Genomic DNA, 14995 nt, shown 5'->3' with positions numbered 1-14995 from the left:
GATTTTATTTACCTGAATCCTGTTTCTCTGCTGTGAGGACATGTGATAATCGGACATAGAATATACCAATCGGGACCTATCGGGATTTAAGATAAATTGGCCAAAGTCGGCTTTCCTTCCACTGAACGCCCCTGCAAAAAATACACATCTTCCAGAAGAAATACCAATGGTTAAACACTTTAGATGTTTGGGAGTTGAAGTATTCCCTACCATAAGCCAAACGGTGAAACACAATTACATAGAAATCCAAAATAAAATAAAATACGACTTTGACAGGTGGTCAAAACTTAAAAACTCAGTACAGGCACGGGTTTCAATAGTTAAGATGGATGTCCTACCTAGAATCAACTTCATCAGCTCAATGCTACCGTTACCAGAGGGAGCTCCACAAATCATGTAAAACCCAGATTCGGCTCAAACAAGGGACTAAACACGTTTCGCAATTATGCCACAACAATGTGGAACACCCTACCCAAAGCTGTAAAGGAATGTGAATCACTACCCACCTTCAAAAACTCTCAAAGAACACCTACGGGAGACTGCAATTCAAAACTGGCCCCTACAAATGTCCTAACCCAGTTGTACAATAAAGACCAAGCATGGCTTTGTCAGTATTCCAATGTACAGCCCCACCCAACCCCACCCCACCCCACCCCACCCCACCTACCCAACCTCCTCCAATGTACAGTTTCTATGTCAAATGTATGTCAGTATTCCAATGTACAGTGTCCCCCCCCCCTACCCAACCCCCCCCCCCCCCCCCCCCCACCTCCAATGTACAGTGTCCCCCCACCTACCCAACCTCCCCCAATGCACAGTTTCTATGTCAAATGTATATACACTCTTTTTCTGGATTTTTTTTTAGTATCACAAACGGTACTGTATTTGAAAATCTGGTAAGTCATAAATGTATAGATGTAACAGTACTGTCCATCTGTATGTCGTGTGTGTCATATGATGAATTGAAAATGGGGGACCCTGATGGAAACAAGACGAAAGTCTTTCTCAGGTCTGCATCCTCTTAATAATTGTATGTATTGAGCTGTACTGTACTGTACCCATTCTGCAATCTGTTAATAAAGTTTTCAATCAATCAATCAATCAATCAAAAACCCCTCCAGATGGTTACTGGAAAAAATTACACTCTTCCGCATACAAATTTATTTGGAATAACAAACCACCACGCATAAAAAGATCCACCGCACAGAGAAACAAAGCCGACGGAGGTATGGCATTTCCAAATTTTTTCCACTATTTTAAGGCGTACACTTTAAGACCACTGACAACCTGGTTTGAACCCCAAGCATCAGTATCATGGAGAAATTTAGAAGTAAATATAGTAGCACGACATAGACTGCAGGACATAGTATACACCAAATTATCAATTAAGCAATGCGAACTGAAATTTGGCCCCATAATTACTCATGCGATCCGGATATGGCGTGAAACACAAAAAAAATATTCTAACCCACATAAATGGCATAATCATACTCCCTTATTCAATAACAATGCACTCCTGATTGGAAAACGACCTATAAGATTCCCTAGATGGGAAAAGCAAGGCATACATACATTAGGAGATGTTTTCAACAAACAGGGTATTTGTAGTTATGATGAAATACACAAAAATTTTTATCTCACCGGCTCTACATATTATTTTTATGCACAGTTATTGTTATGTTTGAAGGCTCACGGTGTTCCATTAAGGATACCAATTGTACACCACAGATACCACAAATTCTTCTATGAAAGAGAGACATTGAGAGGTTTTGTATCCGATTTTTATCATCAATTACTAACGTCCTCGTATGAAACCCTCCACCTAGACTCAGTCTGGAGGAGGGATATACCAGACCTGGAAAAAGATTTTGATTGGCAAGAAGCCTGGGCAAATGTTCGACTTGCATCAAGGAACCCGGACCATCAACAAATCAATCTTAACTATATTCATAGGACATACTTGACTCCTATAAGACTGAACAGAATGGGTCTTAAACAAGACTCCAAATGCTCCTTATGTACAAATGGGGACGAGGGGACATTTATGCACATGTACTGGGACTGCCCACCAGTTAAGATATTCTGGAAAGAAGTGACCCAGCAATTATCAAATCTCTTAACTCTGAATATACCTGTACACCCCTCTGTATTATTGCTGAATGATGTTTTTGAGTGTGCAGTATCTATACAGCTAAAGAGATTGGTTTTATCTGGTATCACAGTGGCTAAAAAGCTGATAGCATCACGATGGTTTCAACCTGAAAAAATTTGCCGGAAGGTCTGGATTCTTACATATCTCGATGTGATTTATCTAGAAATATCTACAGCAAGAATTTTGGGTCTCAATGAATCCAAAATGTCAATGTGGTTAGAAGTGGTGGAGAGAATAAAAGCTAGCATATAATGGTAGGGTCTGGTTAGGAGCGAATGATAATGGATGGATTATCCATTGGGGGGTCCAGGGGGGGGGGGGGTGCGAGCAAGAGCTATGTGTGTAGGGTAATAGATAGCAGGTATTAGGGGTATATCTTGTATAAGACATTTATCAAAATTTTTATGGTGATTTCATTGGATGTGCACTGTTAATTAATGCTTGTATATCTAATCTTGTGTTGTCATGTTTGTTTATGTGTTTGTTTAAAAAATAATAAAAAAATAAAATACAAAAAAAAAAGAACATACCAATGTGTTCTGTGTCTCGCAGGCTCATCCGCCTTGCCCCCCCCCCCCAAACACACACCATTAACCCCTTCACTACCACACAACAGACGGAAAAGGGTTAACCCTTTGTCATGCGGCAGTGAACGGGTTAACCTTCTGTATTGTCGCAGTGAAAGGGTTAACCCTTTGGTAGTGTGGCAGTGAAAGGGTTAAGAAACAGTGTCTGGGGGCCGCTGGGTAGCGCAGAGGTCTAAGCACTCGCCTACCACCGCAGAGACTCTGGGATTGAATCCAGCCGTCAGTGGTACCTCTGGCTTGGTCAGTCGTCCCTACGAACTCCTACTGGTCAGTCAGGGCACCTGTTCAGCAGGGAGGGGATCTGGGGGAGATAGCGTGAACACGTTACGTTCTCCCAGTGAAACTCTTCCCTGTCGGGTGAAAAGAAGCGGCTGGCGACTACACATGTATCGGACTCTACTCTACACCCTTCCCAGACAGACAGTAGGGCAATGTGCGCAATGACCAGGAAGGGAATTGGCATAACGACTAAATTGGGGGATGGGAGGAAAAAGAATAGAGAAAGAAATAGTGTCTGATTATCACATATTTTCCTCACAACTGAACGATAGATCAAGGTCGAAAGTCGGCGAATGTCCCTTTAAATATTTAAGGAATGCTTTTGTAATAGTGATTGCACTATACCTCTCTCTCTACTCTCTCTCTCTCTCTCTCTCTCTCTCTCTCTCGCTCTCTCTTGCAGATACAAACAGATGATGCAGACCTTGAAGGACACCATGATGGTGGTGGTGGAGTCACTGATCAATAAGTTTGAGGAGGACCAGCAGAGGAAAGAGGAGATGCACAGGGAGGTTCAACATGGACAGTCTAACAATCACTATGCTGACAACTGCTCCGACAGCGACTCTTCCTTCAACCAGGTCAGAGGTCTATACCAGTGTAGTGGTCTAAACCAGGTCAGAGATCAGAGGTCTATACCAGTGTAGTGGTCTTAAAAAAAGTGGTCTTAAAAAGTCTTAAATGTACCTTAACTTGTTGAAACCAGCAGGAACCCTGAGGATTCCCTAACTATAGTCTAATTAAGCAGATGACAGTGGAGAGACTGGAACTTGAATTCATTCACTAGTTGAACTGATATAGTCAATTAAATAATATTGGCATCAAACTGTTCCCAATTCTTCCCCTGGAGACTCCCCTGGGATCTCTGCAAGGACCCTTGCGGGTCCCCAGACCCAATGTTGAAAACCACTGATCTAAGCCTACAATGATTTGCAACCATTTAATTTATTTCGGCTGGCCTAGTGGTAGGCTGTTCACTAGCAACCAAAACGCCACCCTTGACAAGGGATATTTCACTTTAGTAGAAATCAGCAAATTACCTCTGTCTAACGTCATCAACAAGTGAGCTAGCAAAAACTGCTGTCTCTGTTGTCCGCTGTCAACGCCACCATTCCTCCCAGGTTTCAGGCTCCCCATTCACTTCCATTCATTTTGAGGACTAAGTCTAAATATCATACTTCTTGACTCTAGTTCTACTAAAGTGAAATATCCCTTTAAGTGTATACACATAGGCGGCCGGGTAGCGCAGCGGACTAAGCGGCTGTCTACCACCACAGAGACAGTGGGATCGAATCCAGCTGTGGTGCTTCCGGGTTGGCCGACCATCCATACTAACACAATTGGCAGTGTTAGCGGGTGGGAAACCCGGCGAGGGTGGGTCCTGGTCGTTGTAAACAGCGACTCCTACAGTTCGGTCGGGGCGCCTGCACAGCGAAGGAAGGATCTAAGAGAGGTAGTGTGACCTTCCACACGTTACACTCTCCCAGTGAGAGTCCGCACTGCCAGGTGAAAAGAAGCGGTGGGCTGGCTACACATGTGTCAGAGGAAGCATGTGATAGTCTCCACCCTCCCGGACCGACGGTAGGGGGTAGAGTGCGCAACGACCAGGAAGGGGATTGGGAATTGGCATAACGACTAACATTGGGATGGGAGAAAAATCTGGAAAAAAAGAAGGAGGAATAAGATAATAATTATTTTTTTGTATACACATAGTATTCTCATGACGTTTTTTTCCATACATTATGGCACAGTGCCACAGCTCATTGGCCACTGTTGTCATTTAATGATAATCACCTACGCTATTCCATTACAATCACCAGGGCCCTCATTTATCAACTTGACGTACACACAGATATGTGCTTAAGCCGTGCGTACGATCATTTCTAAGCAAAGTGTGGGATTTATCTATTTGAACTTGTGCTTGACTTTGTGCGTATATTTAAGCACAGGTCGGACCATGCGTAGTTGGCGCCCGGTGGTAGAATATTTTTACAACGCGGAAATAAGCACTGACTGCGCTCCGCGTAACTCAACTCGTTATTATTTTGCGCATATATTGCAGAAATACGGGAACGTTTTGATTATATTTAAAAGGCTTTGCCATTGTTAAACGTAATCAGTGGAACCCCAAGCTGTAAGCAGAATACAAGTCATATGAACACCCACGATATAAACGCATTGCAACGAGAACAGACAGATTTGTTGAGTGTATGTGTATACAAAACCCTTGCAATAAATGTGTCTACATGAATGAAAAGCATACATGCTCTGGACACAGAGCATATATCGTGTGGGTGATATCATGACTTGTATTCTGTGTCAAAGCCTAAATCAAAACGTTCCCGTATTTCTGCAATCTATGCGCAAAATAATAACGAGTTGAGTTCTAACAAAGAACGTATTACATGCTGGTAGGCTGATAGAGTAAACTATGATATGAATATGAATATGATATGATATAAAGGTATACTGGTCCGTCCGCGAGGATATCGAGGACTGTAAAATAGCGACAGTAGTGTAATTATAACGGGCTCATGCGGGAGCAAGAGGTTGGCTTGCTTGTTTGGCATGGGGGGCAGAAGCAGAACACCCACCTCCAAACGCCATTAAATATTGTTTCAAATAAAAAGCGACATACTATTATTTTGTGTCATGTTTCCAAATAAGATTGGCCACAACGGAATGCTTTCTACTTCAATTTGTTGATTAGAATAGATTACCTCGCTCCGTTGAAACTTCACTGAGCTCAGCACACAGACATGATAATAATAATAACAACAATAATAATAATAATAATAGCTTCATTTTACATAGCGCCTTTCAAGAGACCCATGCAAGGTCGCTTTACATAGATGGGGGGGGGGGGAATAACAAAGTAATAAAGATAGTGGACAGACTATGTAAATATGATGATTGGATTCAAGTTCACGTTTTTATTGATCATAGGCATGCTGTCAGAGTATGATATCTTAATCAAACATTCTAGAACATTTGTCATCACAGATCATGTCATAATAGAACATAGGCTACATGGCATGGTCCATCGTGATGTTGTGTAGACTGTTATTACTGTACCACCCATTGTGACAACAGCCTTGTGAGCTCCCGCACACAAACATGATGGAATTCAAGTTCATGTATTGAAAGCCAGGCTACATCACACATGGCAGTGAGATTCATTGTTCTTGTATATGCTCTCGTATTATTGTTTATATAGGCTACCCAATACTGACATCAAAATAGATTGTATGCCTCTAGAAATCATATGCAGCAGGTAGAAAATTGACGGAAAATCCGTCGCGATTTGAAATAAAATTGAGGAGAACTTTAATCCCTGGGTATTAATCAAACAAAACGGAAAAAGGCAGTCATATTCCAGCACGGTCTTTATTAGTGTTTGCGCTGCCCAGGCAGCAATGGTTAATAGATATCATATCCGACATCACCGTACGTGTACACGTCTGTCAGCCTGTCTCATAACACGCTTCCCTCGGTTTAGTCCATTTTTCCACATTTCATGGGGGTGTCCATTACCGTATATGGTTAATCGGGGCAGTTTTGGTATGCAAATACGTGAAAGTGTGCACGAGTCTCGGCGTAGGACCAAGGTGATATTTATCATGACAGGTGTGCGTAGGACCTGTGTACGCACGTGTGATAAATCCCGTTTTCTTTGTGCGTGCACACATTCAAAATTCTGTGCTTACGTGTGGAAATAGAACATTTTCTGAGAAATTGATAAATGAGGGCCCAGGTGTTTGCAACCAAAGTGTCTGTGATGGAATACTTTGAATACACAACCCATTCAAACCCTGCACTCTCCTACTCTTGATAATCTCAACTCATTACTAACTATTGCAGATGACTTCAAAACAAACAGGCAGAAAGGTGTGTGTCTCATCTTTAGTCTATGGAACTGAATTTGATTTGGTCTTTTGGTGTCTGGCACAGCCTGTGGTATTGTTATTGATTTATAGGAGGCATAATCTAGGACAGAGGATTACAACCACCCAGTGTTCTCTGGAATCATTGCCCTTTTTTACATTTGACTGTTGACGAAAAGTCTTTATGAATATAGATCACGTTCAGTCCCTGAGAAAATGTCCTGTTCAGGGACTATTGAGTTTATCACGTCAATTTCTTCTCACTCTCTTCTTTCTTATCCAGAATTATTATGTTATTAATATGCAACATTTCCTTCAACATGGCCTCTGAATCTTTTTCAGAGATATGCTTTCATGAAGCAAGAGCAGCTCCAAGTCTTGGCTGAGAAACTTGACCCCGGCAGACCCAAAGAGGTAAACGTGGTTCCCTATTAATAGAGATGATTGTGTATGCGTGTGTTGTTTTATGATTCCATTGTACATGATTTGATCATGCCTTCTGGATTGCATTGGTTATGTTCTGCATTTCCTCCAGGACAGGAGGTGTTAGTTATAGCTGTCTCAGAGAGGAGATGGGACAGTAGTTAGTGGAGGTGTTAGCTAGCTGTCTCAGAGAGGAGATGGGACAGTAGTTAGTGGAGGTGTTAGCTAGCTGTCTCAGGGAGGAGATGGGACAGTAGTTAGTGGAGGTGTTAGTTAGCTGTCTCAGAGAGGAGATAGGACAGTAGTTAGTGGAGGTGTTAGCTAGCTGTCTCAGAGAGGAGATGGGACAGTAGTTAGTGGAGGTGTTAGTTAGCTGTCTCAGAGAGGAGACAGGACAGTAGTTAGTGGAGGTGTTAGCTAGCTGTCTCAGGTGGCTTTCTCACTGCCATTCGGGGTCGAATCAGCTCCGCTCCGTCCTTGGGTGCGAACTTCCCCCCTCCCTCTCCCCCCTCTAGTTTGCGTACACACTGCAGTCTTGGTGCGCTCCGGGTTTTGTTTACAGTTTGCGTTTTGAGCGTGTAAGCTGCCGTAGCGATGATGTCACGCTCTAACGTCAACACAGGAAGAGTTTTAACACACGGTGGTGGAAACTGGATGCTGATATAAAGAAACAAATATCCAATAAATATGGAGTTATATTTGAACCTCTGTTGTCAAGCGTTGTCAATATAACCCACCCCCTTTTCTCACGAATGGAACTGGTGTCGTGGAGTCCGCTTTGAGCGTTTCCCAGGGTTAACACTAAGCTAACGCTAGTTAGCTTAGCCTATTTATTACTAATTAGCAGCTAACATTAGCCCATCGCTCGCGTCAATTATATCGCATGTCATTGATCTACCGGTCGATCACGGCCAACTGGTTGGGCACCACTGGTCTATAGAAATAAATGCATTCGAACAAGAAACCAATGTATAGTAGACATAGCAATGGCAAAAAATTGCCAGGCCTAATGCGAGCCAGGGAAGTCTTGTGCGTGTAACGTGGCTTCATGTTTTCATCCACTGAGCCGTGGCCCGTGAGGCTCAACATGCTTGTTTGGTTGAGGTCTGAACTCGCCAAATTGCCCATAATTATAGTTTTTGTGGGTATTGTCCAGTTGTTGCTGTATGTTTTTATCTGCCCAAAATTCAAGCAAGCATGAAAGCATTACAGTAATGACGTTGTGTGTGTCAACAAGTTGATACAGAAGCCTCTCCCGTGTTTTGGTACAAGCTCGCACACCACGCCCCCCGCTCCCACTGGCGCGCACCCGGAACCACCTATTCCAGCGGTCCAGGTTTGTAGCGAATCAGCTACCTGCAGCGTTGCCTGTTCAGTAAGTTATTCTAGTGATGATGATTCTGTGATGAACAGGCACATTTTGAGGCTCAGTCTACAGGCTCTCTGCAGACTGTGTTATTCTAGTGATGATGTGATGACTCTGTGACGACTCTGTGATGAACAGGAGCGTCTGGAGGCTCTCTGCTGTGTTATTCTAGTGATGATGTGATGACTCTGTGATGAACAGGAGGCTCTTACAGGCTCTCTGCTGTGTTATTCTAGTGATGATGTGATGACTGTGTGATGAACAGGAGCGTCTGGAGGCTCTACACGCTCTCTGCTGTGTTAGTGATGTGATGACTCTGTGATGAACAGGAGCGTCTGGAGGCTCTCTGCTGTGTTAGTGATGTGATGACTCTGTGATGAACAGGAGCGTCTGGAGGCTCTCTGCTGTGTTAGTGATGTGATGACTCTGTGATGAACAGGAGCGTCTGGAGGCTCTACAGGCTCTCTGCTGTGTTAGTGATGTGATGACTCTGTGATGAACAGGAGCGTCTGGAGGCTCTCTGCTGTGTTAGTGATGTGATGACTCTGTGATGAACAGGAGCGTCTGGAGGCTCTACAGGCTCTCTGCTGTGTTAGTGATGTGATGACTCTGTGATGAACAGGAGCGTCTGGAGGCTCTCTGCTGTGTTAGTGATGTGATGACTCTGTGATGAACAGGAGCGTCTGGAGGCTCTACAGGCTCTCTGCTGTGTTAGTGATGTGATGACTCTGTGATGAACAGGAGCGTCTGGAGGCTCTCTGCTGTGTTAGTGATGTGATGACTCTGTGATGAACAGGAGCGTCTGGAGGCTCTACAGGCTCTCTGCTGTGTTAGTGATGTGATGACTCTGTGATGAACAGGAGCGTCTGGAGGCTCTCTGCTGTGTTAGTGATGTGATGACTCTGTGATGAACAGGAGCGTCTGGAGGCTCTACAGGCTCTCTGCTGCGCTCCCCCTGCTGACGTCCTGAGCTGTGAGAGCTGGAGCAGCCTGCGTAGGAGCCTCACCGTGGCCCTCAACGACCCTGATGCAGACCTCAGTGTAAGTAATATATATATTGTGTATATCTCACACACACGTGCGCGTATGTTTGTGTGTCCGATGTCTAAATGAATGTTTGAATCCTATTGACGTGTGATAATGATATGTGGTTTAATTTAAAGCCTTTAATGTGTGTGTGTGTGTGTGTGTGTGTGTGTGTGTGTGTGTGTGTGTGTGTGTGTGTGTGTGTGTGTGTGTGTGTGTGTGTGTGTGTGTGTGTGTGTGTGTGTGTGTGTGTGTGTGTGTGTGTGTGTGTGTGTGTGTGTGTGTGTGTGTGTGTGTGTGTGTGTGTGTGTGTGTGTGTGTGTGTGTGTGTGTGTGTGTGTGAGTGAATGTTTGCACCTGCTGAATCCATGCATATGTGTTGTGAGTACATGCATTGATTGATTGATTTTATTTTGACAATATATAATAACATGTGACAGAAGCACAGTCTGGAATACTAGCCAAGGATAGACACAAAAAAGTGTGTTTGTGCGGGAGCTTAGAGGACTGTATATAATTATCACCTTAGGGGGTGTGGTAGGATGCCTTAACTCTTAAACTAATTGTACCAAATACACAACTGAGTGAATAACTTAAAATGGAGTCACCTAAACTAGAAAGAGCGAGGAAACTGTTTGAAACATAATGCTTTTATATAAGCAAAAAAGGGAAAAAGGATACATACAAAATATTGTTATCACATTACACAAAGCCTAATTAAATACTATTACTAAATTTAGATGGGCGCCCAAATAGTTCTAATAAAGTGTTCTGGCCAAACGTTGCCGCGGTTACCACTGTGACAGAGGAACAATTCCCTCTGCAGGATGAGAGAGATGGAGGTGATGAGGAGTAGTAGACCGCTGCGTGTTGATGAGGGCGGGAAGACGCTGCCCGGTCCAATAGGCGCCACTAGTCTGCTCCTGCAGACCAGATGCTCCGCTGTGGTGGTCCGAGTGTCTCGCTCCGCTCCGTGGTGCTGCACGGCGCACGCCGACAGCTGCTGCAGACACGCTGGTCCCCTCTGTACCACAGGTTACTGCTATGGCTACTTCTCAGGACTAGTTGTGTCCCTTTACAGCGACACAGACCTTATCTAAATGTTCTCTGGTCTGTGTTATATATCGACTGATATGTCCAGTATAGAGCAGCTATCGAAGCATGAGCCGAAGCTACTTTAGGTATTAGCGCCGAGCTAGCTAGCTTCGGCTAACTGGTAACGATAGATGGGGAATACTATAGTCTGCTGTAATATGCTAATCCCAGACGTTTACTAAACATCAAATTAGCTGGGTACTAAAACTCACTCTCTCTTGGTGGTATAATGTCCGCTTGGTAAGCCACTTTACATACTTGGTCACCGTCAAACTATAACGTTAACGAGAGCAACGCCGTGTGTACGTCCGCTCTCTTCCGTGTCCGGTCAAGTTCAACGTCACAAGCTCATAGAGAGGAAGTGACGCAGATACGAGGGAACACTAAACCACCTCTGGCCCACTAGATGGCAGCACCGTCATATAACCTGAGATGCAATCAATAGGCAGACAGTGTAACATTATGTGGTAAATAATAACTTAACTCCCACATATTAACTTAAAGGGGGATTATTTTAGGTCTAATTTTACCTAATTGCAGACCCTTCAGCACAGCCGCCCCCTGATTTGCGGCGCTAATCAGTACTGAGGTCTGCTGAATGTCTAGTAGTCACTCAGGCTGGTCAGAGTCAGAGTACGGGGGTAGTCGGATCAGTCGAGCCACTGGTCTGTGGTATGTTCTTCCTCCGACATCCACGATAGCCGAGCGGACTCTTCCGTCTTGCCCTTTTACCACACTCTTCACCCCTCCGGTGAGCCAGCGGGCTCGGGGAAGCGCCTGATCCACGATCATGACTGGGGTTCCTGGTTCTAGGTTGCCTCTTTCAGTGATCCACTTGCGGCGGCCTTGCAGCGATGGGAGATATTCGGTGGTGAACCTCTTCCAGAATTGGTCGGCTAGAGCCTGACTATACCTCCATTGTCTTCTGCCGATGATCTCGGTGGAGGCGTAGACCGCAAAGGGAAGGGCCGCGTCTCGCCGCCCCATCAAAAGGCTGTTGGGTGTTATGGGGTCGAGATCGGCCGCGTCGCTACTGACGTACCCCAGTGGCTTGGAATTCAGAATGGCTTCAATCTCCACCAGCACGGTGTTGAAGACCTCTGCCTTCGGAACCTGTCCTCTGAGCGCGGCTGCTAGAGCAGCCTTTACTGACTTGACCTCTCTCTCCCACGTTCCACCGAAGTGGGGTGCATTTGGAGGGTTGTAGGAGAAGGTGACCTGTTGGGAGGCCAGCTCGTCCCTCAACTCCTCACTCATCTGGTGGTAACTCTTGATGAGTTCAGCTTCTCCTCCCTTGAAATTCGTCCCATGATCAGACCATAAGGTATGGGGTCGCCCTCTCCTTCCAGTAAATCGACGGAATGACTGGAGGAAGCTGTCTGTTGTCATTTCAGCCAGCACCTCGAGATGGACGGCTCTCGTGGTGAGGCACTTGAAGATGATTCCCCATCTCTTAGCAGTTGCTCTCCCGATCTCCGCCTTGATGGTGAAGGGCCCGAAGCAGTCCATGCCCGTGTTGTGGAAGGGCGCTTCTTGGAGACGGAGGCGGCAGGATGGGAGGTCAGCCATTCGTGGCATGATGGGTTGGGCTCTGAGCTTCTGGCAGTCTGTGCATGACCGTTGGTAACGCCGCACAGCCTCCCGGCCGCGAAGTATCCAGAACCTTCTCCTGAGCTCCGCGAAGAGCCGCTCCGCTCCAGGGTGATATAATTTGGTGTCATAGTGACGAATCACCAAGTTAGTCACCGGATGCTTCGAGGGGAGTAGGATGGGGTGTTTGCTGTCCTCAGTGAGGCCCTGAGCCCGTCGTAGGCGGCCTCCGACACGTATGAGGTCTTTCTCGTCCAGTTCGGGGGCCAGTAGCCTCAGCTTGCTGTCTCTTGGTAGCTCCATCTTCCGTCCCAAGCACGCCATCTCGATCTGGAAGACCTCCCGCTGCACCCTCTGCAGCAACATGATCTCAGCTGCGGCGTAGTCGTCGGCGCTGAGAGGGGTCGGGTCTCCGGGACCGGGGTTCCGGTGGTGGAAGGTACGTACTTGGAGCTCTTCTAGGGTCTGGCAATCCTCAACCTTGGGACCGTCAGTATTTGAAGGGTCTTGGAGTCCAGTGAGGCCGCAGAAGATGGACTTCTTAAGTTCCACCTCCACCTCTGCGTTCTCCAAGTTCGGAGGAGAAGGCCAGTCTTCTTCTGGCTTGCGTAGGTAGTCGGGTCCACGGTGGTAGAGGTTGGGACGTGCCAATTCCTCGAGGGTCGCACCTCTGGTGATCACGTCCGCCGGGTTGACATCTGTCGAAACGTATCGCCAGCAGCTGATCCCCACAAGCTCTTGGTTCTCTGTCACCCTTGTTCCTACGAATACTTTATATCTGCACGAAGTCGACTGGATCCACTGGATGACTGTTGTGGAGTCAGACCACATCGACACCGCGTGAAGGGGGAGGTGCAGCTCTTCCTTCAGCATCTTTCCCAACTGGGCTCCACTTAGAGCTGCGCAGAGCTCCAGCCGGGGAATGGATTGCTGCTTCTTGGGTGCAACTCTTGAGCGTGCAAGAATGAAGGAGACGTGGACTGTGTCGTCGGGCTCCACCGCGCGCAGGTACGCTACTGCACCATATGCCTTCTCAGACGCGTCACAGAATACATGAAGGGAGAGCTGGCTGCCGGTCAGACTGACGCTCGAGGGAAAGTAGCTCCTGGGAAACTCGATCTGTTGGAGGGTGGGGAGCTCTTCTTCCCACTTCTTCCACTTCGCCCCGAGTGTCTCTGGTAGGGGGTCATCCCATCCCTTCGCCTCAGTCCACAGCTCGCTGACCAGAGCCTTGGCACGAGTCGTGTAGGGGTTGATGTAACCCAACGGGTCATATTGACTCGCCAGAGTACTGTAGATCGACCTCCTGGTTACGTAATGGCGAGTCTCGATTTTCTTTTGCCGGTAACACAGGGTGTCAGACTTGAAACGCCAGAGGAGACCCAGAGTCATTTCATGGGCGTCCTCACTTGACTGGGAGAGCCAGGTCTCGCTGCTGTCAGCCTTCGCTTCGTCTGGGAGGTCTCGGACGACCTCAGGGTTGTTGGTGGCCCACTGGCGGACCTCAAAGCCAGCGGTGGCCAGGAAGGTGCGTATGTCATGCACCAGCTTGTAGGCCTCTTCCGCGGTCTCCACGCTGTGGAGGCAGTTGTCCACATAGAAACTGTGGTGGACAGCATCGGAGACTCCGGGGGGTGCGGCGCCGTCGTCGACATGAAGCTGCAGGGCGTAGGTGGCGCAACACGGGCTGCAGGTCGTCCCGAAGGGCAGCACCTCCCACTGATAGATGGACGGTTCCGGGTCGTCTGGGTTTTCTCTCCACAAGAACCTCATGAGTGGCTTATCTTCGTCGAGCAAACACACCTGATGGAACATGCGTTTGATGTCGCCACTGATGGCGGTCTTCTGTCGTCGGAAGCGCACCATGACTCTGAGGAGAGGAGGGGTCAGAGTCGGACCGGGCAGGAGATAGCGGTTGAGGTTCTGCTGGCGCACTTGAAAGCTGCAATTAAAGACCACTCTGTTCTTTCCGTTGTGCTTAACGTTATGGTGTGGAAGGTACCATGACTCGGTACTCCTTTCCGCCTCCTCAGGCTTCAGCCTCCTGACTAGTCCAGACTCTATGAGCTTGCTCATTTCTGTGGCGTAGGCGGCAGCCGTCTCGGGGTCTCTGCTGAGTCTTCTTTCAGTGCTAAGCAGACACGGCTTCGCTACTCCTGGGGGAACCTTGAAGGTCGGCATGGGCTCTCTTCTCAAGAGCGGTGTGGCGTATCTGAGGACACCGCGCACGCAGACACGCTTGGTCTTGGCTTGGAGAAGATCCATCGCCGCCTTATCTTCTTTGGAGCGAGTGTGTATCTTCTCGTTTTTGTATGGAGCAATGTCCAGCTGCCATAACCTCTGAACATTCTCCAGCAATGCCTCGTCTTCATGCCCCGCTCCAATGAAGAGGCAGTGGGTCTGACGGGCGTTCAGATTTCTTAGACTGATGGGGCCCTGCAGGGTCCAGCCTAGCGGAGTCTCCAGGGCGACGGGACATCCGGGTGGACCCGGGATGATGTGCTTGGGTAAAGTGAGGTTCACATTATCGGAGCCGAGCAGGAGGGTGGGCTTCACCTCCATTGCAGCGTTGATCCCCAGATTACGGAGATGT

General features: G+C 47.1%; 1 protein-coding gene across 1 annotated transcript in view; it reads left to right on the top strand.

Annotated features, from left to right (window-relative positions):
* tbc1d32 (TBC1 domain family, member 32) overlaps nucleotides 1–14995 on the top strand; it is a 267311-nt gene that overhangs the window by 3099 nt on the left and 249217 nt on the right. Inside the window, exons 4-6 of the mRNA XM_084314169.1 lie at nucleotides 3422–3599; nucleotides 7245–7316; nucleotides 9607–9732. Coding sequence (XP_084170295.1) covers nucleotides 3422–3599; nucleotides 7245–7316; nucleotides 9607–9732 — 376 coding nt within the window. The remainder of the gene's footprint in view (nucleotides 1–3421; nucleotides 3600–7244; nucleotides 7317–9606; nucleotides 9733–14995) is intronic.

Source organism: Notolepis coatsorum, assembly GCF_963971535.1.
Source record: "Notolepis coatsorum genome assembly, chromosome: 5".
Taxonomy (NCBI): domain Eukaryota; kingdom Metazoa; phylum Chordata; class Actinopteri; order Aulopiformes; family Paralepididae; genus Notolepis; species Notolepis coatsorum.
This window is presented reverse-complemented; position numbering and strand designations above follow the sequence as displayed.